Source organism: Miscanthus floridulus, chromosome 12 (genome assembly GCF_019320115.1).
Source record: "Miscanthus floridulus cultivar M001 chromosome 12, ASM1932011v1, whole genome shotgun sequence".
Taxonomy (NCBI): domain Eukaryota; kingdom Viridiplantae; phylum Streptophyta; class Magnoliopsida; order Poales; family Poaceae; genus Miscanthus; species Miscanthus floridulus.
In genome coordinates, this window is record NC_089591.1 from 32,962,471 (window position 1) to 32,988,422 (window position 25,952).

Below are 25,952 nucleotides of genomic sequence, written 5' to 3' on the forward strand. Positions count from 1 at the left end.
TGTCATATATAATGATCATTTGTTTTTTATGTTCTGAGTAGGAACAAATATTTTTAGTGTTAGTAAAATTGTCGTAGGTTCCCTTTTTTAGAAATAGGTTGATAGTAGATGGTTTCCTAGAAAGGTGTGTGCCGGATTGGTATAACAATTGTCCTTTCTATTATGTTCAGTAACTGTGGAAAGACGTCATGAGCTATTGAACCAAACTTTGACTTGAGGCTCTTTTGGGGGGATGATGATCAGGTATCCACAGAATTCACATCACAAGTCACAAATCTAGGATCCTAGATACTGCCTGTACCAGTCCACTGAAGCTAACACTTTTGCAGACAGCATATATCCCTACATTACTTATGCTTCTTTTTCTTTGCTGATATACACAGCTGGAAGACAAGGATTCCCAGGAAAAAGAGACAGCTGCTAAACCGGTAGATGACACTTCTGTGCACATTACATGCAAAAGGTATGTCACAACCTCACTGGTCCATGTGATTAGATTCAGAACCTCGTGCTGTCATCTATGCTCATGTCGTTTATCGTTTCTCCTATTGCAGCATTGTGAATGATAAGCTTCTTTAGGTTCATATGTTCTGCTCTCTTGATTTCTATCTTATTAACAACTACACGTGGTCAACAAAAGAAATTTAGGGAAGGGGGATGTCAAGGTTAAATATATATCCAGTGGTGTCTTTTCCTTTTGTAGTTGTTAAGTCTAGCTGACATAGAAATGTTCTTTACTCTTGTGAATTCCATTCGTTCGCCCTTATTATTGTTGCAGGCACACAGCCTAAACCCTGTTGACTGCTCCTCTATTGTCCTTACGTGCATTCAATCAGATAGCAAGTAAGAGGTGAAAAAGGATTCAGCATGCATTCAAACTGAATGGACGGGTGAAGAGCTTGACTCTGAAATGCTTCTAAATTGTTTTTTATTCATTTCGGTTACTTCTTGATGAAGATAGCGGTTAGCACAACTCAGGTTTCATGCGTTCTGTGATCTGTGATGGATACAGAGTTACAGACTATTTATTTTCAGTTTCGTTTGTCAGTACCGGAGATGCAGGTTGCTTTCAATTTTGCTTTTCCCCTTACTTCACTTATAGTCCTTGTACAGCCTTGGTTGCTTTTTCTCTCTTATTTGCGGCTTCCCACTGCTGATTTCACAGATGAATATGCAAAGCATACCATGCTGCTGTTTATCATGATTATACCTTTATGTCCAGTCTTAACTAATGACATGCTCTGTTGCGACATATTGTCTTTCTGCTTTTTTAAGTGTCTTCCTCTACTGTGTCAAGTTCTTTCCCTGTGTCTCAAACTGAAATTTCCCCATAGTTGAAAAATAGGTCAGCAAATTGAGACATTGAAGCAACAATGTCTGCTTTTTGTAGTTGCCATAAAGTCCCATATTTCTTATTTTTGGTTTCAGGCAAAACTCTTTTGAAGATAAAAGCAAGGATATCATGGAAATGGAAACAGAGGAATCCTATGGAATGATACTGAATGTTGTGCTGAAATGGATTGGGAACAAGTATTTTTTGTCACTATGTCAGTGTGTCACCCAGTCATACAGGGTAGACCAGCCAGATGAAACGCGACAACCTCTTTTTATAATTCTAATTTCAGATGACCTGCACATATATGGTACTGCTTATAGTTTTTCTAAACTGAAGTTTGTGCAGGTTACTTCAACAATACCTTTGAGTTCAGCATGTATCTGCCTGCTACTTCGACAATCAGGTGAGGTTCTATTTGAGATAATCGTTTATTCAATTCTATCTCACATTGATGAGGATTCCTGCACATGATCACAAGGCTTCAGAAAATTGGTGGTTTTCCTATAGGGATAATGATCGTACATGCTTCTACCAGTTGATCATTCTATTGATGATCTTTGTGAATAGCTTTCTAGAAATCATTTCCTCCTAAATTGATTGCCTGTGCATTAATTTCCACTTAGTGTTTTTGTGTCATCTCTTTTGATTTTAAGGCTGATTTTAAGGCTCCAGATTAGTTCGTACCCCTTGTGATATGGGCCCCTTGCTTGCCTGATTTTTCTGTGTTTGGGGATATTTCTTGAAAGTTTGGACTCGGTTCTTTCTTTTGATCACCTTTTTTGCTGCGCTCATCAATGTTTTTAAGGCGGTAAAGCGAGGCGAGGCGACCAACTACTGCCTTACGCTAAAGCGAGTAAGGCGTAAGGCGAGGCGACGCCTTACGACCATCCAACAGTAGTATAGACTAGAGAACTGGAAGCATGTTATACCTTGGTGTTGTCCTCTCCTGTGCAGCCCGCAGCCCCAAGTGTGCATCCAACAATACACTGCAACGGAGAGATAATTCAGGTTAGTACCTAGGTATTTCATAGGGAATATGGCACCAGCAAAAATAGAAATTAGTTGAGGGACAGGTAAAGATTAACGAGTAGATAAGCACACTGCCACAAATAAAACCATTACACAAGTAGTTTGTAACAGAACCGACCAATTATACGAAATTAAGTAAGAAAATCATCCGCCAGAGCAGACGATTTAGCAAACTTAAGCCCGTATAACCCGGTAGTCCGTGAAATCACTGAAGGATTTCAAACCAACTCACATACCAGCCAAGATCGTAATAAGTTTAGCGGTCACCATCACATATTACATAAAAGTTCGCATCACAGATACATCAGAGTTTAAACATAGTTATTACAAAACTGAGTTCGAATAAAAGTAGCGGAAGCCATTTGTTCAAAACCACACACACTCACACGGAGTTCAAATACAGTGCCAGCTAATGATCATCTCCAACAAAAGCATCAGACGAGACGTAAGGAATGACCATGCCCATGGTCCTAAGCATCACCCATCGCAGGATAAAGGCAGTTGATACAGTAGCCGTAATACATCTGCCCATCTGCAACAAGTGGGAATAAAACCCTGAGTACGAGAAGGTACTCAGCTAGACTTACCCGACATAACCGAAAATAAAGTGACACCAAGGATTATGAAGGGCTTTATAGTAGGGTAGCTGACTCATTTGCAAAAGAGGCATTTTTAGCATTTCAAGAACCTTTCCAAAAGCATTATTGTCAAGTTAATTATTATTAACCTGTCGACTATATTTGCACCTATACTAGAGCAAGCATGTGATTAAGCAAATAATGATAACCAATGATCATTAACAACTTCCATAATGTCATATTCATTATAACTGTCCAAGTGTTCCATCAACATTACTACGATGAAGTCACTCAAGTCAAGTGCTCACTATCCAGGAGCGATGGCGATTCGAATCGATTCCTAACCAGCTGGTGATTTATTCCTTACACAAACCTCACTCACCCGCTAAAGTGAGGTATTGGTCACCGAGTCAACTATCCTAGGAATCTCGAGTTTGCTAGGAACCACATGTACCCGGGGGCCGACCGACTGCACTTTGGTCTTATCATCTCGCCCCCGTGTCCTACCACACCTGCTCCGGCACAGTGCGCTGCGGGCAATCTACTCGGCCCGAATAATCTCCCAGCTTCACGGTCGAAAGGTACTTTATTCGGCCAGCTAAATGTAAGGCATGCGTTCAACATGACTCGAGGCCCAACAACGGTCGGTCCTTAATCGACACAGACGGAAAGCACTACAGTCCAAAACTCTGTAAGTCTCCGTCCGGTCTCAACTTCATTTAACACTTAGTTATACCATGACTACATAGTTATCCAAGCAGATCCAGGTAACCACCTATAGCTCGCAGGTGACAGGAAATCACCCGACTTCTACCGGTCTAAGCCAGCTAAGCATTGACTCGACTGCGGATACCAGGGTAACAAGGATATAGTATAACAAAGGTAGACAAGGTATAATGCAGCAACGGTTGCAAACAACTCCTGAACGTAATGCATCAATTAAAGTAAAGCATTTAATTAATAATTGCAAACCGGGGAGAAAATGCTCCGGGGCTTGCCTCTCTCGAAGGAGCTCGGGCGGTGATCGGGGCACTCCGGAAGTTCCTCAACGTCCTCCTCGTCGGCTTCGGTCACTTCCTAGCGGCTGCACCTCGAGCTGCTCCTCGGGCTCCTCGGGTATGACGACTGGGCTCTCGGTTTGCGATCCTGTATGATGCATGTGCGTAAGTGCTTATGCAAAAAGTGCATCGGATGAAATGAACACAATGGATATGCTTGAATGCAAGGTAGTCAACATCATCCAAGAACATATACTACAAGCACATGTCATCTACTGCATTCTCTTCTACTACTAATATGCTAAGTCAACACATCTCATTAAATGCTTCAAAGATACACCAAAGCTTCACTAATTCTTAAGCATACACAAAGCAACACTTGATTAAACCCTAATTAATAATAGGTTTGAATAGCAACATCTATTTTTATAGCTTAGAAAAATCTTAGAAAATTACCATAGCACAGTACTACCCTAAGTAGTCTACCATCAGATTTTTATGGCATTTGGATAAGTGGAATAGCCTACACAAAAATGACAAGCTATGGACCTAATTATGAACATGAAAATACTTTGTATTATGAAAAGTGTCAAACAACTAGATTTAGTATTTTTCCTATGATTCTACATAGCAATAATCACTGTACAAAAATTATCACATGCATGTTTTATACAAATTTTGCTCTCTAGCAAAAATAACAAAAATCAGCCATTAAAGGCACTTGAACTACACCTCATACTTTTTCTACAGGACATGCATGGCATATATTTTTCCTAGGAAGTACATTACACAAGAAGAATAACACACTTGGAAGCATATTTTTCTGATACATATAGGTTTTACTACACATTTTTCAAGATATCAGCAATATCAAGGATTAATAAAGCTCTATAGAAAAGTATCTCAAAAATGACATGCAATATTTTTATCATGTAGATCTGGTGACAAGGAACCTAGCAAAATTTGTTTCAACAAATTTGGAGCCAAAATGAGTACACAAACATTTTCCAAAGTATTTAACAGAAATATGAAAATTCATTTCTTAATTCCTTTTTAAAACCAGCCGACAAAATTGCTGGGTGCACCCGGTGCTGTGCACCCGGAACTTCCATCGGCCACTGCGGCTGGGCCCTGCGGCCCCATGGGTCAGCGACCCGAGAACAGGGGAGGAGCCCCGCCGACCGGTGCTCACCGGCGGCGAGCTCTCCCGGTGGCGCAGGCGGTGCCAGCATGCACACCACGCCGAGCCGCACCGACTAGGAGGGTGGCGTTGGCCCGGCGGCATGACGGACCACGCGGCCATGGCAGCGCACTCGCCGGAGAGGAAGGAGGCGGCCAAGCTCGGCCCTTACCTCGACGACGGCGGCCGCGAGCGAGCGCAAGCGAGGCAGGGACTCAAGGCGGAGCTGCTGGCGGGGAATCGAAGAAAGAAGGCGTGGAAGGAGGGGTACGTGCCGGCGGGCAGCGGCGGCGTTCGGTGGCGAGAGCTCCCGGAGCTCTGAACTGGAGAGAAGGAGGAGGAGACGGGATGGCGTGCGGGGTGGAGTGGCGTGCGCGCGTTCGGACAGCTTTGAAGGCGAGCACAGGGAGGGCGAGGCAGGCCGGGCTGCCGCGCGGCGTGCGTCGCCGGCGCATGGCGGCCACGCGGCGAGCGCCCTGACGCGGTCGGGCGCGGCACGGGAACGGCGGGGCGCGGGAGGCAGGCCGGGCGAGCGGGCCAGCGCGGAGGCAGGCCAGGCGCGAGTTGGGCTGGGCCACGGCGAAGGCGCGCGGCGGGACTGGAGCGTGGGCCGGCTTCGGCTGGCGGGCCAGAAAGGAGGCGGCGGCCCGTGAAAGGAGAAAACCCTTTTTCAAATTCTATTTTCAAGAAATTTTCAAATACCAGTTTTCAAATATCATTTTGAGCAAGAAAATGACATCTTTTGAAAATGTCCCAAAAATAAAAGTTGCTTAGAATTTAATCCTCTACAACTTTGCTTTAGGGACCAACTAAAAATTTTGCATAGATTTTGAATTGGGAAGCAAAAGCTAAATAGGGAGAATTTTTGACCATTTTCAATAAAGATTTCAAATGCATATTTTGTCAAAAGCTTGAATACAAACTTTGCTCCAAAAACTGTGCTAAATAATTCTAGATGATTTACAATGATAGCCAAACATGTTTTACTAACCTAGCAAGCATAATTAGGGCAAAAACAACTCTAAACAAGTGTATGCAACATTCATGTTTCACGAGCATGTTTCATACGTTTCGAAGCATGGTTTTAGTTATCATTTAGATAGTTAGGCATGGATACTTAGGATGCTTGATGATGCACAATATGCATGATTTGCAGTGCCTAAATGCTGGCATAACACCAGGGTGTTACAGCCCTCCCCCCTTATAAAAATCTCGTCCCGAGATTTGGGCTACGAACCATTTGTTATAAAAATCTTCATAAGCTTTTTGTAGATATTCTCCCGTTTCCCAAGTTGCATCTCCCTCATCATGATGATCCCACTGTATCTTGTATGTTTTCACCACACTATTCCGAGTAGCACGTTCTTTAGTGTCTAACACACGGACCGGTTGCTCACGATACACCAAATCTGACTTGAGTTGGATGCCCCGAGGTTCTATTCTTTCCTCCGGAACACGCAAACACTTCTTGAGATGTGATACATGGAAAACTAGGGAAGACTGGTACTCATGGTCTCAGGTAACTCTAACTTATAAGCTACTGGACCTCTTCTTTCCAAGATCTTGTATGGTCCTACGAATCTAGCTGCAAGCTTTCTTCGGACTCCAAACCGTTTCTTCTTCATTGGCGTGACCTTCAGATAAACATAGTCACCAACTTCAAACACAAGGGGTCTCCTTCTTCTGTCTGCATAACTTTTCTGACGCGATTGGGCCGCCTTCATATTTTGTTGAATAATATGAACTTTCTTCTTCGGCCTCTTCTACAAAGTCAATGCCATAATACCTTCTATCTCCTGGCTCGACCCAATTCAATGGTGTTCTACATTTTCTGCCATACAAAGCTTCGAATGGAGCCATCTTGATGCTTTCTTGATAACTATTATTGTAAGCAAACTCAGCTAATGGTAACCATGACTCCCATGATCCCCTAGAAGACAACACATAGGCTCTTAACATATCCTCCAAAACAGCATTCACTCGTTCAGTCTGACCATCTGTCTGAGGATGATAAGCGGTACTACGAATCAAACTAGTTCCTAAGCCTTTGTGTAAATGTTCCCAAAAGTGAGCCATGAACTAGTGGCCCTCTATCAGATACTATAGTCTTTGGTATACCATGCAACCTCACAATTTCTGCAATATACTTCTCGGCATATTGAGGTGGTCGATAAGTTGTCTTGATAGGTAAGAAATGAGCGGTCTTGGTAAGACGATCCACAATCACCCAAATCGAATCATGTCCCTTTTGAGTCATGGGCAAACCCGAGATAAAATCCATACTTACATCATCCCACTTCCAACTAGGTATGGACAAAGGTTGCAACAAACCGGCAGGTTTCATATGAATAGCTTTCACTCTACAACACGTGTCACATCTGGCAACATATGCTGTAACTTCTTTCTTCATTTTGGTCCACCAATAACGAGGTCTTAGTTCTTGATACATCTTACTACTTCCTGGATGGATAGATAGCTTAGAAAGGTGAGCTTCATCCATGAGTTTATTCCTAAGCTCTCGATCCTTGGGAACCACAAGACGGTCGTCAAACCACAACACGCCCTGTTCATCCACTTTAAAGTGCTTTGATGGCTTTTCTTTTATTTTCTCTTTGATGTGGAATATCCCTTGTCGGTTTTCTGGCCTTCTATTATCTTACTCTCCAAAGAGCAACTAATCTGAATACTATGTAACACAGCAGGATGCATCAGATCGAACCCATCTTCAAGTAATGGCTGCACATTCAAGCAATGCGACTTTCTACTCAAAGCATCTGCCACTACATTGGCCTTTCCAGGATGATATTGCACATTCAAGTTGTAATCTTTGATCAATTCCAACCATCTTCGCTGTCTCATATTCAGCTCTGGTTGGGTAAAGATGTACTTGAGACTCTTGTGATCTGTGAAAATGTTGCACACATTACCAAGTAGATAATGTCTCCAAATTTTTAGGGCATGCACAACTGCAGCAAGTTCAAGATCATGTGTCGGATAGTTGACCTCGTGCTTTCTCAATTGACAGTGAGGCATAAGCAATGACTCTCCCTTCTTGCATAAGAACACAGCCCAATCCAGTTTTCGATGCGTCGCAAAACACATCAAATGGTTTCTCAATATCTGGTTGTGCTAGAACAGGAGCAGTGGTCAACAGTTTCCGCAAGGTGTGGAAAGCTGCTTCACACTCCTCTGTCCACACAAACTTGTGATCCTTCTGTAGTAGACTTGTCATAGGCTTGGCAATCTTCGAGAAGTCTGGTATAAAATGACGGTAGTAACCGGCTAATCCTAAGAAACTTCTAATCTCAGGAACTGTGGTCGGTGCCTTCCAATCCATAACCTCTTGCACCTTACTTGGATCGACTGAAACTCCATTTTCTGACAGAATGTGACCAAGGAAAGGAACTTTCTTCAACCAGAATTCGCATTTGCTAAACTTAGCATATAGCTTATGATCTCTAAGTCTGGTCAAGACAATTCTCAGATGCTCTTCATGATCCTTCTCGTTCTCGGAGTACACCAGAATGTCATCGATGAACACAACCACGAACTTATCCAATTCTGGCATGAAAACTGTATTCATCAAAAACATAAAGTATGCAGGAGCATTTGTCAAGCCAAAGGACATGACAAGATACTCATACAACCCATATCTGGTGGAAAATGCAGTTTTTGGTATATCTTGTGGCCTAATCTTGATCTGATGATAACCGGATCTCAAATCTATCTTTGAGAACACCTTAGCCTTGGCTAACTGGTCAAACAGAACATCAATATGAGGCAAGGGATACTTATTCTTGATGGTTACAGCGTTAAGTGGCCTGTAATCTACGCACATTCTCAACGTGCCCTCTTTCTTCTTCTTCACAAACAAGGCGGGACATCCCCATTCAGACTTGCTTGGCCGGATAAACCCCTTTTTTGATAACTCTTCTAGTTGCTTCTTCAGCTCAACTAATTCATCGGGAGGCATCCGATAGGGTCTCCTTGAAATCGGAGCTGTTCTAGGGATTAACTCAATTCCAAACTCAATATCCCTATCTGGCGGAAGACCAGGTAGCTCATCCGGGAATACATCCGGAAACTCACACACTACCGGAATCTGATGAATAGGAATAACTTCAGTAGCACATGTAACACTTATAAGGTCTGTTCTCTGAGGCAATGGTACTTGGAAAGTACCCTCACCCAGGGGATCCTTAAGGGTAAGTACCCGACTTCCGGTATCTATGAACTGCTCCCCAATCCTTCATCCAATTCATCCCTATAATGACATCCAAAACTAGTCCAGGCATAACTATCAAGTTCACTCGAAACTTCCTGCTACCTAATTCAAGGGTTGCCCCTCGAACCATCCGGTTGGTCAAAACATCAGCCCCTGCTGAACTTATACGGTAACCATAACCCAATTCTGTGCATAGTTGTTCATGTTTCCGTGCAAATGCTTGACTCATAAAAGAATGCGATGATCCTAGAATCAAATAGAACAACTGTAGGGTTTTCGTTGATAGGAAACTTACCAGCGGTTACGGGCTCTCCTTCAGGAATCTCATCCACAGTCATACTATGCACCCTAGCATTATAAGTCTGCTGCTTCTTCTTGGGCGGATAAGGACAGAACCTTGAGAAGTGGCCGGGTTGGTCACAATTGTAGCAGGGTCCCCTCACTGTACCAGCAGATCCCACAGCTCCCTTGGAGCTGCCCTGTACCACAGTTGCGGCTGCCTTGTTAGACTGTACTGCCATCTTGTAAGGCTTCTGGGTCCCCTGAAATTTCTGACCTCTCTGCTGAGGTGGCCTGAACCTAGCGCCAGGTGCTGATGGACGATAGGGAGGACGACCTCCCGCAGGTGCTCTTGCTTGGGAAGGACCACCTTCTAGGGCTCTCTTGCGAGTCTTAGCTGCGGTGCTGGCGTTGTTGTTCTTTTCCTGCTTCAGACAATCACTGATGAAGTCATTGAATCTGGCGCGGGTGTTGGTACCCACATGCTTCATCATCTTTGGATTGAGTCCTCTCTTGAAACTGGCGATTCTCTTAGCATCAGTGTCAACCATGTCGGGAGCATAACGACACAAGTTATTGAAAGGCATGCAAATATTGCGTCACAGGTCTTGGTGCCCTGATTCAACGCCAAGAACTCTCCCAACTTCATCTCGGTCAGCCCGGGTGGAATATAAACTCCACGGAAGGCCTCAGCAAACTCTCTCCATGTAATCTGAGCATTTGGAGGGAAGGTTGTGCGATGGTGCTTCCACCACATTCCCGCTGGTCCTTGCAACTGATGTGCAGCATACTCAGTTTTCAATACCTCAGTCATCCTCAACACACGGAATTTATCTTCCATAGTGTTGATCCATTCTTCAGCATCGAAGTGGTTCTATTGCTTCCTTGAATATTGGTGGCCTGGTGTCCATAAAATCTTTGAAGCTGCTGTATTGATTCACCCCAATGCCACCACCCTGATTGTTACCACGCTGAACATTGTTGGCGATGGTACGTAGAAAATCCTCCATGTTCTTCTGGGACTGTTCCGTGTTGCGCTGACTCCCGAGCAACTGTGCGAGGAACACCTCTGGGGTAAACGGGGGAGGAGGTGGCAAATGCGGTTCATGGGGAGGCTCATTGTTGTTGCCGTGGTTTCCACCACCACCACCGGTCCCCGCACCATTAGCACCGGTCTCAGCGGCCTCATACGTGGTACGGCGAGTATTTGTCATCTGCATATTTCAGCAACAAGTAATGATTGAGTGAAGCTGTAATAATTGTGAGTGAAGGAAAAATTATGCCGTACTGAATTTACTGGAGAGAATAAATTCATACAATAAAACAGAGGCACAATAATCGCATCCCAATTAAAACAACATCACTAATTAAATTACTTCAAAAGCAAACATCGCGTCCATACAACCAAATTGCCAGCATACATACACTGGACTTTTATGCGTTCAGATATCGCATTACTAGCCAAGTTCCAATCACATGCCAAGTCTCATAAGTTCGAAGCAAGATACATTAGGTTACATGCCAACAAAAGAAAGGTCATCGCGACAGGACCTAAACACTAGCGCAAGGCAACTAGCCTACTCCTCGGGGCCGTCGTCGGGGTCGGAGACGTCACCATCGCCCCTAGGTGAAACTACAGGCTCAGTCCTCGTTGTTCGTCGTCGATGTCCATGCCAGCGGCAGTCTAGAGGAGCATATGGGCCAACCCCATTGTAGAGCGCGTGAAACTCCTCGTGCAGGTTGACGTTGTACTCCTCTAGCTCATCGACCCTCTGCAGCAGAAGGTCCCTCTCAGTCCAGGCTTCATTCCTCTCCTGAACCAACTGTCCAATCATGCGGTCTGCATTGTTGTTGGCTTGAGTCAACGTATGCACCCGCTGCATAGCTCTATCACCTCTCTCAACCGCCTGGTTTCGCTGTAAGTTCATATCAGCCAACTGCTCCTACAAACTAGCTATAGCACGTGCCTGCTTCTTCTTCTGCTTTCCTACCTTGAGCTTATCATGACTACGTAAGCCAGTCAAAGTCCAGTAGGTACTCTCAAGACCCTCATACGCTCTGATGGCGGCGAACATAGCACTCATAGCATGGTTGTCGCTAGCCTGTCCCTCAGCTGGACCTCTGACCAAGGCACTTCCCTGAGGCTGAACCCAAATAGCATCACAAGGATCATCCCTAGGAAAGGTGCCAGCTAGAGCTGCTGCAAGCTCACTAGGGAAATCTGCTCATGATATCCCTGATGACACGGAAGAAGTAGTCACTCTACAGCGCCTCAACGAGAAGTGCGACCCCTCAAACTCCAAGTACCAATTCCATCCCCACTCTGAGCGATCACCAAGAGTAGGAATGCCATGATCCTCTACTACTGCCAAGGTCCATTCTCTACTAACTGCTCTCATTCCAAGAGTACTACAGGCTCTTGACCCTCTGGTTAACCCCCACATCATGGAGCACTCTCCCAAGCAAGGTTCGGACATGCCAAACTCGTCCCAAGAAGGTGTCCGTGGTTGCGGTGTCCCTCAGGGCCAACTGACATCGAGGTGCTTCTTCCTCCGTAGTGGTACGTTACGGGTCCGGTCACCTGGCTGTCGTGCCGGGCCATCTGTAGCAAAATTTCTTTTATTACTCATGGGAAATATTTGGTGATACAACTTTTATCAAAATGAGATAATCAATTTATAAGGGGAGGAATGCATGACATGAAGAAATGCACAAGTAATATGATGTATGTACGTGCCGTACGTTCTCACAAACTTATGAAATAAATAATTTGTGGTGCTCTTCCTCTGGTGGACTTACGGGCGGTCTGCTTCGTGCGGGCCATCTATAGCAAAATTTCTTTTATTACTTCATGGGAATATATTTCTGGTGATACAACTTTTATCAAAATGAGATAATCAATTTATAAGGGGAGGAATGCATGACATGAAGGAAATGCACAAATAATATGATGTATGTACGTGCCGTACGTTCTCATAAACTTATGAAATAAATAATTTCTAGTGACGAATTCGGTGGCATACAAACGATCTCTCAAATACGTATCTAATACGTTCTACACGATAACGTTGTTATGTACCTGCAGAAGATTCATTTTAGCCCAATTCCCAATGAATGCATAAAAGTAGTAAATTTTTATCTACATGCTCTACACGAATCCCTAGATACATGTACAACGGTAGTAACTACCCGAACCATCATCCTATTGACGGCATCGCCTCAACAGACGGAATACCCACACATGAGATACCTTTGTAAAACATGCGTAGAACATGTAATTACTCTAGCATCATATAAGCATTCCACCCTAGCTCGGCGGTGTATCTGATCATGCTCTCACAACTCACACTTATCGAGGCGTAGAGGCAAATGATCCATACATTACCACTCAAACAAGTGGCACTCATACAATAGCACGCCGTATGAGCAATGAAAGATAAATATGATGCAAGAACCCCAAGTCTGTGTTTGGGGATATTTCTTGAAAGTTTGGACTTGGTTCTTTCTTTTGATCACCTTTTTTGCTGCGCTCATCAATGTTTTTAAGGTGGTAAAGCGAGGCGAGGCGACCAACTACCGCCTTACGCTAAAGCGAGTAAGGCGTAAGGCGAGGCGACGCCTTACGGCCATCCAATAGTAGTATAGACTAGAGAACTGGAAGCATGTCATACCTTGGTGTTGTCCTCTCCTGTGCAGCCCGCAGCCCCAAGTGTGCATCCAACAATACACTGCAACGAGAGATAATTCAGGTTAGTACCTAGGTATTTCATAGGGAATATGGCACCAGCAAAAATAGAAATTAGTTGAGGGACAGGTAAAGATTAACGAGTAGATAAGCACACTGCCACAAATAAAACCATTACACAAGTAGTTTGTAACAGAACCGACCAATTATACGAAATTAAGTAAGAAAATCATCCGCCAGAGCAGACGATTTAGTAAACTTAAGCCCGTATAACCCAGTAGTCTGTGAAATCATGAAGGATTTCAAACCAACTTACATACCAGCCAAGATCGTAATAAGTTTAGCGGTCACCATCACATATTACATAAAAGTTCGCATCATAGATACATCAGAGTTTAAACATAGTTATTACAAAACGAGTTCGAATAAAAGTAGCGGAAGCCATTTGTTCAAAACCACACACTCACACGGAGTTCAAATACAGTGCCAACTAATGATCATCTCCAACAAAAGCATCAGACGAGACGTAAGGAATGACCATGCCCATGGTCCTAAGCATCATCCATCGCAGGATAAAGGCAGTTGATACAGTAGCCGTAATACATCTGCCCATCTGCAACAAGTGGGAATAAAACCCTGAGTACGAGAAGGTACTCAGCTAGACTTACCCGACACAACCGAAAATAAAGTGACACCAAGGATTATGAAGGGCTTTATAGTAGGGTAGCTGACTCATTTGCAAAAGAGGCATTTTTAGCATTTTAAGAACCTTTGCAAAAGCATTATTGTCAAGTTAATTATTGTTAACCTGTCGACTATATTTGCACCTATACTAGAGCAAGCATATGATTAAGCAAATAATGATAACCAATGATCATTAACAACTTCCATAATGTCATATTCATTATAACTGTCCACTTGTTCCATCAACATTACTACGATGAAGTCACTCAAGTCAAGTGCTCACTATCCAGGAGCGATGGTGATTCGAATCGATTCCTAACCAGCTGGTGATTTATTCCTTACATAAACCTTACTCACCCGCTAAAGTGAGGTATTGGTCACCGAGTCAACTATCCAGGAATCTCGAGTTTGCCAGGAACCACATGTACCCGGGGGCCGACCGACTGCACTTTGGTCTTATCATCTCGCCCCCGTGTCCTACCACACCTGCTCCGGCACAGTGCGCTGCGGGCAATCTACTCGGCCCGAATAATCTCCCAGCTTCGCGGTCGAAAGGTACTTTATTCGGCCAGCTAAATGTAAGGCATGCGTTCAACATGACTCGAGGCCCAACAACGGTCGGTCCTTAATCGACACAGACGGAAAGCACTACAGTCCAAAACTCTGTAAGTCTCCGTCCGGTCTCAACTTCATTTAACACTTAGTTATACCTTGACTACATAGTTATCCAAGCAGATCCAGGTAACCACCTATAGCTCGTAGGTGACAGGAAATCACCCGACTTCTACCGGTCTAAGCCAGCTAAGCATTGACTCGAACTGCGGATACCAAGGGTAACAAGGATATAGTATAACAAAGGTAGACAAGGTATAATGCAGCAACGGTTGCAAACAACTCCTGAACGTAATGCATCAATTAAAGTAAAGCATTTAATTAATAATTGCAAACCGGGGAGAAAATGCTCCAGGGCTTGCCTCTCTCGAAGGAGCTCGGGCGGTGATCGGGGCACTCCGGAAGTTCCTCAACGTCCTCCTCGACGGCTTCGGTCACTTCCTGCGGCTGCACCTCGAGCTGCTCCTTGGGCTCCTCGGGTATAACGACTAGGCTCTTGGTTTGCGATCCTATATGATGCATGTGCGTAAGTACTTATGCAAAAAGTGCATCGGATGAAATGAACACAATGGATATGCTTGAATGCAAGGTAGTCAACATCATCCAAGAACATATACTACAAGCACATGTCATCTACTGCATTCTCTTCTACTACTAATATGCTAAGTCAACACATCTCATTAAATGCTTCAAAGATACACCAAAGCTTCACTAAATTCTTAAGCATACACAAAGCAACACTTGATTAAACCCTAATTAATAATAGGTTTGAATAGCAACATCTATTTTTATTACTTAGAAAAATCTTAGAAAATTACCATAGCACAGTACTACCCTAAGTAGTCTACCATCAGATTTTTATGGCATTTGGATAAGTGGAATAGCCTACACAAAAAGACAAGCTTGGACCTAATTATGAATGTGAAAATACTTTGTATTATGAAAAGTGTCAAACAACAGATTTAGTATTTTTTCCATGATCTTCATAGCATACAATCACTGTACAAAAATTATCACATGTATGTTTTATACAAATTTTGCTCTCTAGCAAAAATAACAAAAATCAGCCATTAAAGGCACTTGAACTACACCTCATACTTTTTCTACAGGACATGCATGGCATATATTTTTCCTAGGAAGTACATTACACAAGAAGAATAACACACTTGGAAGCATATTTTTTTTGCAGCATATAGGTTTTACTACACATTTTTCAAGATATCAGCAATATCAAGGATTAAATAAAGCTCTATAGAAAAGTATCTCAAAAATAACATACAATATTTTTATCATGTAGATCTAGTGATAAGGAACCTAGAAAAATTTGTTTCAACAAATTTAGAGCCAAAATGAGTACACAAACATTTTCTAAAGTATTTAATAGAAATCTGAAAATTCATTTCTTAATTCCTTTTTAAAACCAGCCGACAAAATTGCTGGGTGCACCCGGTGCTGTGCACCCGGAACTTCCACCGGCCACTACGGCTGGGCCCTGCGGCCCCACGGGTCAGCGACCCAAGAACTGGGGAGGAGCCCCGCCTTCCGGTGCTCACCGGCGGCGAGCTCTCCCGGTGACGCAGGCGGTGCCAGCATGCACACCACGCCGAGCCGCACCGACTAGGAGGGTGGCGTTGGCCCGGCGGCATGACGGACCACGCGGCCGTGGCAGCGCACTCGCCGGAGAGGAAGGAGGCGGCCAAGCTCGGCCCTTACCTCGACGACGGCGGCCGCGAGCGAGCGCAAGCGAGGCAGGGACTCAAGGCGGAGCTGCTGGCGGCAGGAATCGAAGAAAGAAGGCGTGGAAGGAGGGGTACGTCGCCGGCGGGGCAGTGGCGGCGTTCGGTGGCGAGAGCTCCTGCGGAGCTCTGAACTGGAGAGAAGGAGGAGGAGACGGGATGGCATGCGGGGTGGAGTGGCGTGCGCGCGTTCGGACAGCTTTGAAGGCGGAGCACAGGGAGGGCGAGGCAGGCCGGGGCTACCGCGCGGCGTGCGTCGCTGGCGCATGGCGGCCACGCGGCGAGCGCGCCCTGACGCGGTCGGGCGCGGCACGCGGGAATGGTGTGGCGTAGCACGGAGGCAGGCCGGGCGAGCGGGCCAGCGCGGAGGCAGGCCAGGCGCGCGAGTTGGGCTGGGCCGCGGCGAAGGCGCAGCGCGGGACGGCATGGAGCGTGGGCCGGCTTCGGCTGGCGGGCCAGAAAGGAGGCGGCGGCCCGTGAAAGGAGAAAACCCTTTTTCAAATTCTATTTTGAAGAAATTTTCAAATACCAGTTTTCAAATATCATTTTGAGCAAGAAAATGACATCTTTTGAAAATGTACCAAAAATAAAAGTTGCTTAGAATTTAATCCTCTACAACTTTGCTTTAGGGACCAACTAAAAATTTTGCATAGATTTTAAATTGGGAAGCAAAAGCTAAATAGGTAGAATTTTTTACCATTTTCAATAAAGATTTCAAATGCATATTTTGTCAAAAGCTTGAATACAAGCTTTGCTCCAAAAACTGTGCTAAATAATTCTAGATGATTTACAATGATAGCCAAATATGTTTTACTAACCTAGCAAGCATAATTAGGGCAAAAACAACTCTAAACAAGTGTATGCAACATTCTTGTTTCACGAGCATGTTTCATACGTTTCGAAGCATAGTTTTAGTTATCATTTAGATAGTTAGGCATGGATACTTAGGATGCTTGATGATGCACAATATGCATGATTTGCAGTGCCTAAATGCTAGCATAACACCGGGGTGTTACATAGTTCAACAATATTACAATAGTCCACTAAACAAGATAACTAGAGTGCTCAGTGAGCACATTCCACATTACTACAATACTAGTGCATAAATAGTCTGGCACAAATACTCTCACAACTCTCAAGCATCATTAAGTCAATAGAAGTCATCCTCCATCACAAAAGGATCTGAATTGCCACCACCAGCTGCAGCTTGATCACTTTCGTCAGCAACAATAGGTGCAATTTCACCATAGTCATCAACTTCCACATCATCAACCAGCTATTCTTCATCAGAGTTATCATCTTCCATGTCTTCATCCTCCTGTGGTTCATAAGTCCTCCTAATTGGGGCAGTAGCTGCTGCAGACCGCCTACGAGTATAAGTTCTATCAATATTAGTTGCATCGCCGCGGGCTGCCCTAGGGAAATTACGACCATGATACATTTGGGATGCACCAACAGCCTCATCAACTTGATCCCATGTAATTTCAAGTCCACGGCCATTATGGACTGATTCTGCATCCACATCAACCCATTCATTGTTTCAATCAAAGTCTTCCAAACACAAAGGATCAAAGCTGCCTACTCCTTTCTCATGTCGCTTTTGAAACCTCACTACCATCTTTCAGTTGTACTGAACATAGACCAAATCATTAAGCCTTTTATGCTCTAACCTATTTCTTTTCTTAGTATGAATCTACAATGGTAAAAATGCAAACAAAAGAAATATTTAGCAATCATTAATAGATAGTAGATTTTATTTATTCCTTGAACTGGGATAATTGAGTACTTATGTAATTGACAGATTACTTACTGACTCAAATGTGCTCCAACAACGCTCACAACCTGAAGCCGAAGCACAAAGCCCAACAACACATTTTGCAAATCTTTGAAGCTCTACGGCTTTGCCACCATATGAACGCCACCATTCAACTAGATCAAGTGACCAAATAAACATTTTCATGTTAGAAATTAGGAAAGACTAAAAAAATCAGATTGTACAGTCAGTGAATAACTTACTAGGAGACTTGGTTTTGATGTTGTTGATTGCAATTTTGTTGCTGAAGCTACCCCTTAAGGCCTCATATTCCAAAGCTTGGTCATCAATCTTGTTTTGAAGATCTTGGTCAGGCACCATTTTTGAAAGAACCTCAGTAAATGCAGACCTTAGCTTACCAGCCATAACATCATCTGTTTTCAGGTCAAAATACTTGTTTGGGTTCAAATATAGTGCTGCCCCATATAATGGTTGGTCCATTTGATCTTTCCTAACGCTTGTCAATGATTGCCAAGATACGCTTAAAGCAAGTCTGCCTTTCCCCTAATAGGGAAATTTTCTTTAATCTTTTTCTTTGCATATTCCATACAAAACTGAACCTCTGGCATTGCTGGCCTCTCATCCCCATCAACTATCCTCAACAAAACAATAAGGGCTGTGATGCTCTCAGGCAGTCCTCAACTGAGTTCCAAAATTTGGTTGAAAGGATGGTGTCATGCACTTTCTTTCCTGCTTCTGTTCTTGCCAATTTGGACTTAGTCCAGTCATCACTTACAAATAGGAATTTCAGAGCATCCTTATGAGTGTGTAGGCTGCGCAAAGTGAGGAAAGCAGTAGCAAAACGAGTTACTCCTGGTCTAACAAGATCTCTACCTCCTGTCTTCTCCCTCATTGCATCAAGAAGCCTCCCGTGCCTATAAATAAAGGTAGTAACTTGTCTTGCGCGTGCAATAGGCTTGCTAAACTCCTTCATTTTGCCAATGTCCTCTAGCATGAGGTCCAAACAGTGTGCTGCACAAGGGGTCCAGAACAGTGTTGGAATTCTTTCCATAAGAAGCTTGCAAGCTGCCTTATAATTAGCACCGTTGTCAGTGACCACTTGAACAACCTTGTCTCTTCCAATGAGATCAATTCTCTACTGTAGTAAATCTGCCAACATTGGTGCATCATGTACTTCACTGGATGCATCAACAGACTCCAAGAAGAAAGTCCCCTATGGACTATTGACTAGGAAATTAATGAGGTGACGGCCCCGCCTATCTGTCCACCCATCTGACATTAGTGTACAGCCATATTGCTTCCAAGCAGCCTCATGCTTCTCCTTTATTTTGTTGACCTGTTCCACAGCCTTTCCAAGCAATGGCACCCTCGCCTCATGGTAGCTAGGAGGTCTGTATCTAGGTCCATACTACCCAATGGCCTCACACATAATCTCAAGGCTCCTTGAGTTGATAGCATTGAGTGGTATTCTACACTCATAGAAGAAATTGGCCACATGCATATTGACTTCATCTCTTTCTTCCTTGGTCCTGATCCTTCCCTCCACACTGCTTTGTGCAGGTCCATTCTTAGAATGCCTTTCCTCAACCACTTCTTCAGGTTTTTTCCGAAGCATGGTAATCACTGACTTCTTCTCTTTCTCTTTTGGTCTAGGTGGTAGATTTGCAAATTTGAGAGCAGATTGCTTCCTTTTGGATGCTGTCCCTGAACTTGGATGTTGCACAGTTGTACCAGATGACTGAGAGGCAGCATTAGCATTGTTTTGAACCTCCACCACTTGAACACCATCATCATCATCATCTAGGTTTAGTGCTCTCCTTCTTCCCTGAACTAGTGCTGCTTCCATTTCAGCAGCAATTGCTATTGTTGTCTTCTCACATTTGAGAGCATCTCCATATCCACCTACAAGATGCTCCTTCAATCTCTTGATTCTAGACTTTACTTGAGTTCCACAGAGGATACACTCAACCAAATCTCTGTTGCCAATTTCTGGCCAGAAGCCATACTTCCACCCAGGATCACCAGACCTGGCCTTCCTTTTTGGATCTGTCCTTGGATCATATTCAGCAGTACCTGAGCCTACACTTTGTGGACTGACAGTGTCTTGTGTTGTCATTTAGATGGACTCCTGTGAAACACGACAAGCAAAGTAATTATTAATTAACACTATGCACTAATGGACAACTGGACAGTGGACACAAATAGTTAATTAACACTGAACACTGACCAGAAGAGGCTAAGCAATAAGCACTGAGCAGTGAGCACTGAGCACTAAGCACCAAGCAAAGCAAATATAAACAAATCAGCATGCTGCTGTCCTGCTCGAGAGAAGACAGAAGACGCTAGAAAAATACAGAGCAGGAGCAGAGTACCTGGCTCGAGGGAAGACTGGAGGAGGCGGCTCGGGTCCTGCTCCTGCTCGAGGGAAGACTGAAGGCGGCGGCTCGGGTCCTGCCCCTGCTCGAGGGAAGACTAGAGGAGGCGGCTTGGGTCCTGCTCCTGCTCGATGTTCACCAGAGGAGGCGGTGGGGAAACAGCAGTCCGCCGGTGGCTGCTCCTCGCGCGGGTGAGGAAGAGGGAAGGGAGAGGCGAAGTGGCTCGTGTCTTGCTCAACGGAGGACCAGAAGAGGCGACGGGGAAACAGTAGCCCGCCGGCGGCTGCTCCTCACGCAAATGGGGAACAGGGGAGGGGGAGGCGGAGCCTCGGTGACAGCAGCTTCTACCGGCGGTGCGGGCGAGCAGGTAGGTCCGTCTTCCCTACGAGCGCTCCTCTCTCTGCTCCCTGATTTCTCATGCGCTCCTCTCTCCCCGCGCGCCTAGTCTCCCACGCACGCTATGCTTTCCCGCACGCGGCGCGCCTGCACACCCGCGTTTTCCTACTGTGGCCATCCCCGTATGGCGCCTGCCTTGCTCGATTTTGACGAATCGGACGCCAAATCGACGACTTCCGGACGCCATAGTAGTAAGGCGGACGCCATACCTATCTGAGGCGAGTCGTCCGCCAAGTCGTCCTGCCTGTAGCGCCTTGCCGATTAGGCGACGCCAAAGCGACGCCAAAGCGACGCCTTAAAAACATTGGCGCTCATACATTTACCTAACATTTATCTTTCATGTGCTCATTTCAGTCTATACATCTCAAAACACATTGGGAGTGCCTCAAAATTGGGCAGTTCTTTTATGCTGTAGTATGATCGACGTAATTTGAGATATGATCAGCTACTCATACAGTAGGATAAAAGAAGGCTTCAAAAATTCAGCAGCGATTTGTATGTCATTGAGGTCGACTTGCCTTTATTCTACAAGCAGGAAGCATGCATACATCTGCAAATAAACCTGTTTGCAAGTGGTGACACATGTAATGTACCCTCCTCGGTTTGTTCCAAACTTCAACAAATGTAATATACACATCCCCAGCAAATATCTAGATCCTTTGTATTGATCACGCTTTCATTGCGCGCGCGATGAAAGCGCGATGTCCTCACTTGGCAATTGCTCCCGCTTGAAACCAAACATGTCCCAAAGTGAAGGTTAAGTGGTGTGCTAATGTATTACTGCACCTTGGAGGTCATGGGGTTCACCACTGTGTTACGCTGCAGACCCCACCGGAGGACAAGCTGCGCCAGCGTCTTGCTGTACTTCTCAGCCAAGCTCTACAAATTGTATTGCTGCCACAATGCTAAGTTAGATGATCACATTGGTATTGCTACCACAATGCCAGGTTAGCTGATCACATTGGCACCAGAACTGATGATATTGCAAAGTATCCAAACAAAATGTACTCCAGTTTGTTAAACAGGGATGATGGTTGATAGTCTAGAGCTGGTTGTAATGGAGATTTGAAATGACATCCACCTTGATGACTGGTGTGTAGCTGTGAGTGTGTGAGTTTCCTTCATCTGTTAGCAATTCTATTAGCTGCAGACATATATTTTTGTTCAGTTTTGGTTAGGAGTGCCATGTACATCTTGTCTTTTAAGAATAAAGCTATAGCCACCTTTTCTCCCACAATAAACAAAAACTGGGTGCCAGACAAGTTCCCTTCGAGTATTCTTTGTCACTGTGTTGTACATACACTATAGCATTGTCAACAGCAAAGCTAACAGTTTGAATACTTTATTACATCAACATACCAATATCTATCATCGTCTACGATGGTCTTACGTTACGTACCCTATGAAAATGTGAGTTTGTCCAGGCTGAGCTGCCACACTGGGGTAGTTTTTGCATTAAACTACAGTACACACAGAGGCAGCGAGGGAGGGAGGTACTTCGCTGGACTGGCATCACCCATTAGACTCAACACTCAACACTTCAACAGAAAAAAAATGTTGGTTCGATTTACCTGATTCCAATGCTGCTCACCAGTCCCATGGAAACAAGTTCTTCCACTGCATGCCATGTTTCCAATGAAATAGTGGAAATGTCTAGCATGCCATCATCACCAAGAGCACTAGAAGAAGTGCCAACTCCTACAGAAATACACATTTCTGTGAGGGACCCATTGGGCAGTGAACTTACATGTATGCCTAGTAGCTACTGGGAAGTGAATAAGATACAAATCGAGATAATCTAGTTTCAGCTTCTTCAAGTTATCCTTGCAGGCGTCAAGCACATGGCCATGATCTGAGTTCCACAGCTGCAATGAGAACATATTCCAAACTTGATTATGGAATAGAGTGGGGCAAAAAAAAAACTCTGCAGTAGAATACAGAAGGTAGCATTTTGTAATTCAGATTACCTTGGTTGTGATGAATATATCCTCCCTCTTGACAAGTCCATTCTGAAATGCCTCTGCGAGTGCATCACCGACTTCAGCTTCGGTAGTCAGCTGCAGAGCAAGTTACCAAACACACAGACAGTAAACCACCAAGTAGAGAAGGAAAACTCCTGTGCCGACACTAGTAGTTGGGACCATATTAGCATACTCAATGATTGATAAAGAAATCGTCATGGACAGCATAGTGTGGTGTCTAAGCATGCCTGTATCATTCGTACTATGATTTATCAAGACAAATGGAACAACGATTGTCTAATTGACACACAGACACTCATGTGGCACTGAAAGAAACATTCAATAAATTGATTGTTACAGTACAATAGACTAGGAACGCAAAAGAAATATCACATTCTCACTAATCCAAAGCAGAGCGCACTGTCCAAGTCCAAGCATGCCTGCGCCATTGGCATTGATAGTACCAGATATCAAAGAAATCTATTAGCAAACATCAGGACACTACAGCTTTGATTCATATTTGGATATTCCATGACCGCCAAAGAAATTTCAATCATGTAGTACATTACAGCTTCGATTCATATTACGAAACTCATCTCTAGGCCAGTTGTGGGGACAATAGCAATTATATTAACAACTGAACTGTATTATTAATATAACATGGATTACTTCATGTTTGTTCTATATATTAGATTATACCCAATTATAGTATGGTGTATAAGTAAACATTGTCATTAGTACATAATAATCTGACTGCATGGTATAGAGCTACAAACTATTAGTTCTTACCAAGCAGATATTTGTGGGATCACCTCTTCCCCGAGCAGCTAGAAGCACCTATCTGTCATCCCAAAATTGCTGACATGAAAAATTCAACTCTTGAGAACTCACATCCATCAGGCAAATCTAGTGGTAGATGGGGGAAAAGCTAACAGACAGACACACTTGCCACTGTGAGAAGAGATTTCCAGTTAAAAAGTGTGAGACCTGAAATATGCAAAACATTTGTCAGAACAAATGAAAATCTGGACTTCAATATGAATGCTGAATTAATCCCCTACAGAAATAACTCTCTACATTTGGTTTGGACAATTGGCAAAAGGAAAAAGTACTGATCCATACAAGTTACTGTACAATTCATAGATAACTCTCTACACCAATGCAAAAAAAATGTTTATTTATCTCAGAATTTGCATAAACCATAGTTTATTATTTCTAATTCATTTGTGCAGATAAGAAAAAGTTTGGTTGCAAGTATATACAGATCTGTACAAGTTATTGTACAAACCCTAGATAACTCTCCTACACCAATGGAAAACAATGTTTATTTATCTCAGAAATTGTATAAACCCTAGTACATTCTGTCTAATTCATTTGGTGCAAATAAGAAAAACAAATGTATATATATATATATATATATATATATATATATATATATATATATATATATATATAGGGAGAGGCTATTCAGTAGCCGGCTACAAAATAAGTTATTCTGTAGCCACCTCCATTTACTATAATTTTATATACTAATTTACCATAATGTCAATACATATTTACGATAGTTGGGTTACTATAACACATTATATTAAACCACTTAGTAAGGAGTTACTATAATCTCGTAAATTAACATAGTAATTATCGTAACTCAAAGTGGCTACAGAATAAGTTATTCTGTAGCCGGCTACAGGACAGTAGTTATATATATATATATATATATATATATATATATATATATATATATATATATATATATATATATATATATATATATATATATATATGTATACAATTCCTAGATAACTATCTACACAAAACAATGTTTATTTATCTCATAATTTGCATAAACCCTAGTACATTCGATTGAACAGAGCAGGGCAAGCAAGGATTTGCAATTTTGCATACCTTGCGTTCGGCAACACACAATGTTTATTTATCTCAGAATTTGCATAAGCCCTAGTACATTCGATTGAGCATAGCAGAGCAAGCTAGGATTTGCAATTTTGCATACCTTGCGGTGGGCAACAGAACAGGTCTTGGATCTACGGGCGAGGAGGGCCGAGGTCGAGGCAAGACAGCAGGGATAAGGTAGAGGAGGCGCAGAGGTCGAGGCAGCAGGGCTGAGTAGAGCCAAGACGAGGTCACCGGACCAGGGACGCACCCCGCCGGGATGAGGGCGCCCGAGGTGGGCGGAAGCCCGTCAAGGAAGCCTGAGTGAAAGGTCCTTGTTTGGTTTTGGTAATTGAGTGACAACCTAGGTGGACTAATTGTGTTTATGTGAGATACACAGGTGATTAGTCCACAGGTACATGTGTGTGAGCAACATATGCCATGAAGGTGAAAATGGCTTGGAGATGTTGCAAAGCTCACACATGTGATGATGAAGGAGCTTAAATGCACATGAGACATGACATTGAGTCATGTGATCAAGGTGGAGAAGATCAAGACAAGACTTGGCTTGATGGACCGGTTGCAAGCGTGAAGGGCAAGTTGAAGGCTTTGGAGTGATGGACCGCGTGGCGGTGAAGCTTGAGCAAGACTTGGCGCCGATGTACGATGGCAACGGTGAAGAGCAAGTAGAGTCAAGATCGATGAACCAATATGATCATGTGATGATATGAAGTGGATCATATCATTGTTGATCGTGTTGGTGCATGTGTTGCATCGACATTGAAGGAGAAGGAATGGAATGCGCAAGGCAAAGGTATAACATAGGGCATTTCATTTCACCGGTCATAGGTGTGTAGAGAAGTTTATGACCGGGTTTAGGATAGATGGCCGTACTATCAAGAGGGGCAAACTTGTTTGCATATCGGTCATCTAGTGCCACTCGAGTGATCTAACTTTGCATTGTCGCTAGGATCGAGTGGCGTGGCAAGTTGAGTGGCTAACATCCTTTGGGAAATGATTGTGAAAATGCTAACACACATACACATGGTGGTGTACACTTGGTGGTGTTGGCACATTTACAAAGGAGGTGGTGTTTGCAGGGGTGAGATGGGTTTGGGTCCCTCTCTCCCTCCCGCCTCGCAAGCTCGGCGGGATTCGGCGCTTTTGGGAAAATGGAATGCCTATTTTCTATTGCGCCGGATGCAAATTCTTGG

General features: G+C 43.8%; 1 protein-coding gene and 3 long non-coding RNA genes across 18 annotated transcripts in view; 1 reads left to right on the forward strand and 3 right to left on the reverse strand.

Annotated features, from left to right (window-relative positions):
- Positions 1 to 22,190, forward strand: part of LOC136495216 (uncharacterized) — a 48,838-nt gene extending 26,648 nt beyond the window's left edge. For 2 of the 14 annotated variants that reach the window (XR_010768922.1, XR_010768925.1), the window contains 5 exons: positions 171 to 243; positions 384 to 463; positions 779 to 890; positions 1,429 to 1,739; positions 21,242 to 21,553. Coding sequence is in view for 6 of the 14 variants with exons in the window: in XM_066491204.1 (XP_066347301.1) it covers positions 883 to 890; positions 1,429 to 1,573; positions 1,682 to 1,739; positions 7,824 to 7,924 (312 nt within the window). In the remaining 8 variants the exon portion in view is untranslated. The other 12 variants (XM_066491203.1, XM_066491207.1, XR_010768926.1 and 9 more) reach the window with 11 other exon arrangements.
- On the reverse strand, positions 16,745 to 21,235 carry LOC136495218 (uncharacterized). The gene is made up of 3 exons (XR_010768929.1): positions 18,359 to 21,235; positions 18,153 to 18,271; positions 16,745 to 18,035 (listed from the first exon to the last, which is right to left on the reverse strand). It is a non-coding gene; the product is annotated as an uncharacterized lncRNA (long non-coding RNA).
- Positions 21,384 to 22,748, reverse strand: LOC136495219 (uncharacterized). Its single transcript, XR_010768930.1, has 2 exons — positions 22,459 to 22,748; positions 21,384 to 21,781 (listed from the first exon to the last, which is right to left on the reverse strand). It is a non-coding gene; the product is annotated as an uncharacterized lncRNA (long non-coding RNA).
- Positions 22,749 to 22,854: 106 nt separating this feature from the next.
- On the reverse strand, positions 22,855 to 25,060 carry LOC136495405 (uncharacterized). Of its 2 annotated transcripts, XR_010768993.1 has the most exons (4): positions 24,860 to 25,060; positions 23,638 to 23,835; positions 23,242 to 23,288; positions 22,855 to 22,944 (listed from the first exon to the last, which is right to left on the reverse strand). It is a non-coding gene; the product is annotated as an uncharacterized lncRNA (long non-coding RNA). The 2 variants fall into 2 exon arrangements; XR_010768992.1 differs by lacking the exon at positions 23,242 to 23,288.
- Between the last annotated feature and the right edge of the window lie 892 nt (positions 25,061 to 25,952).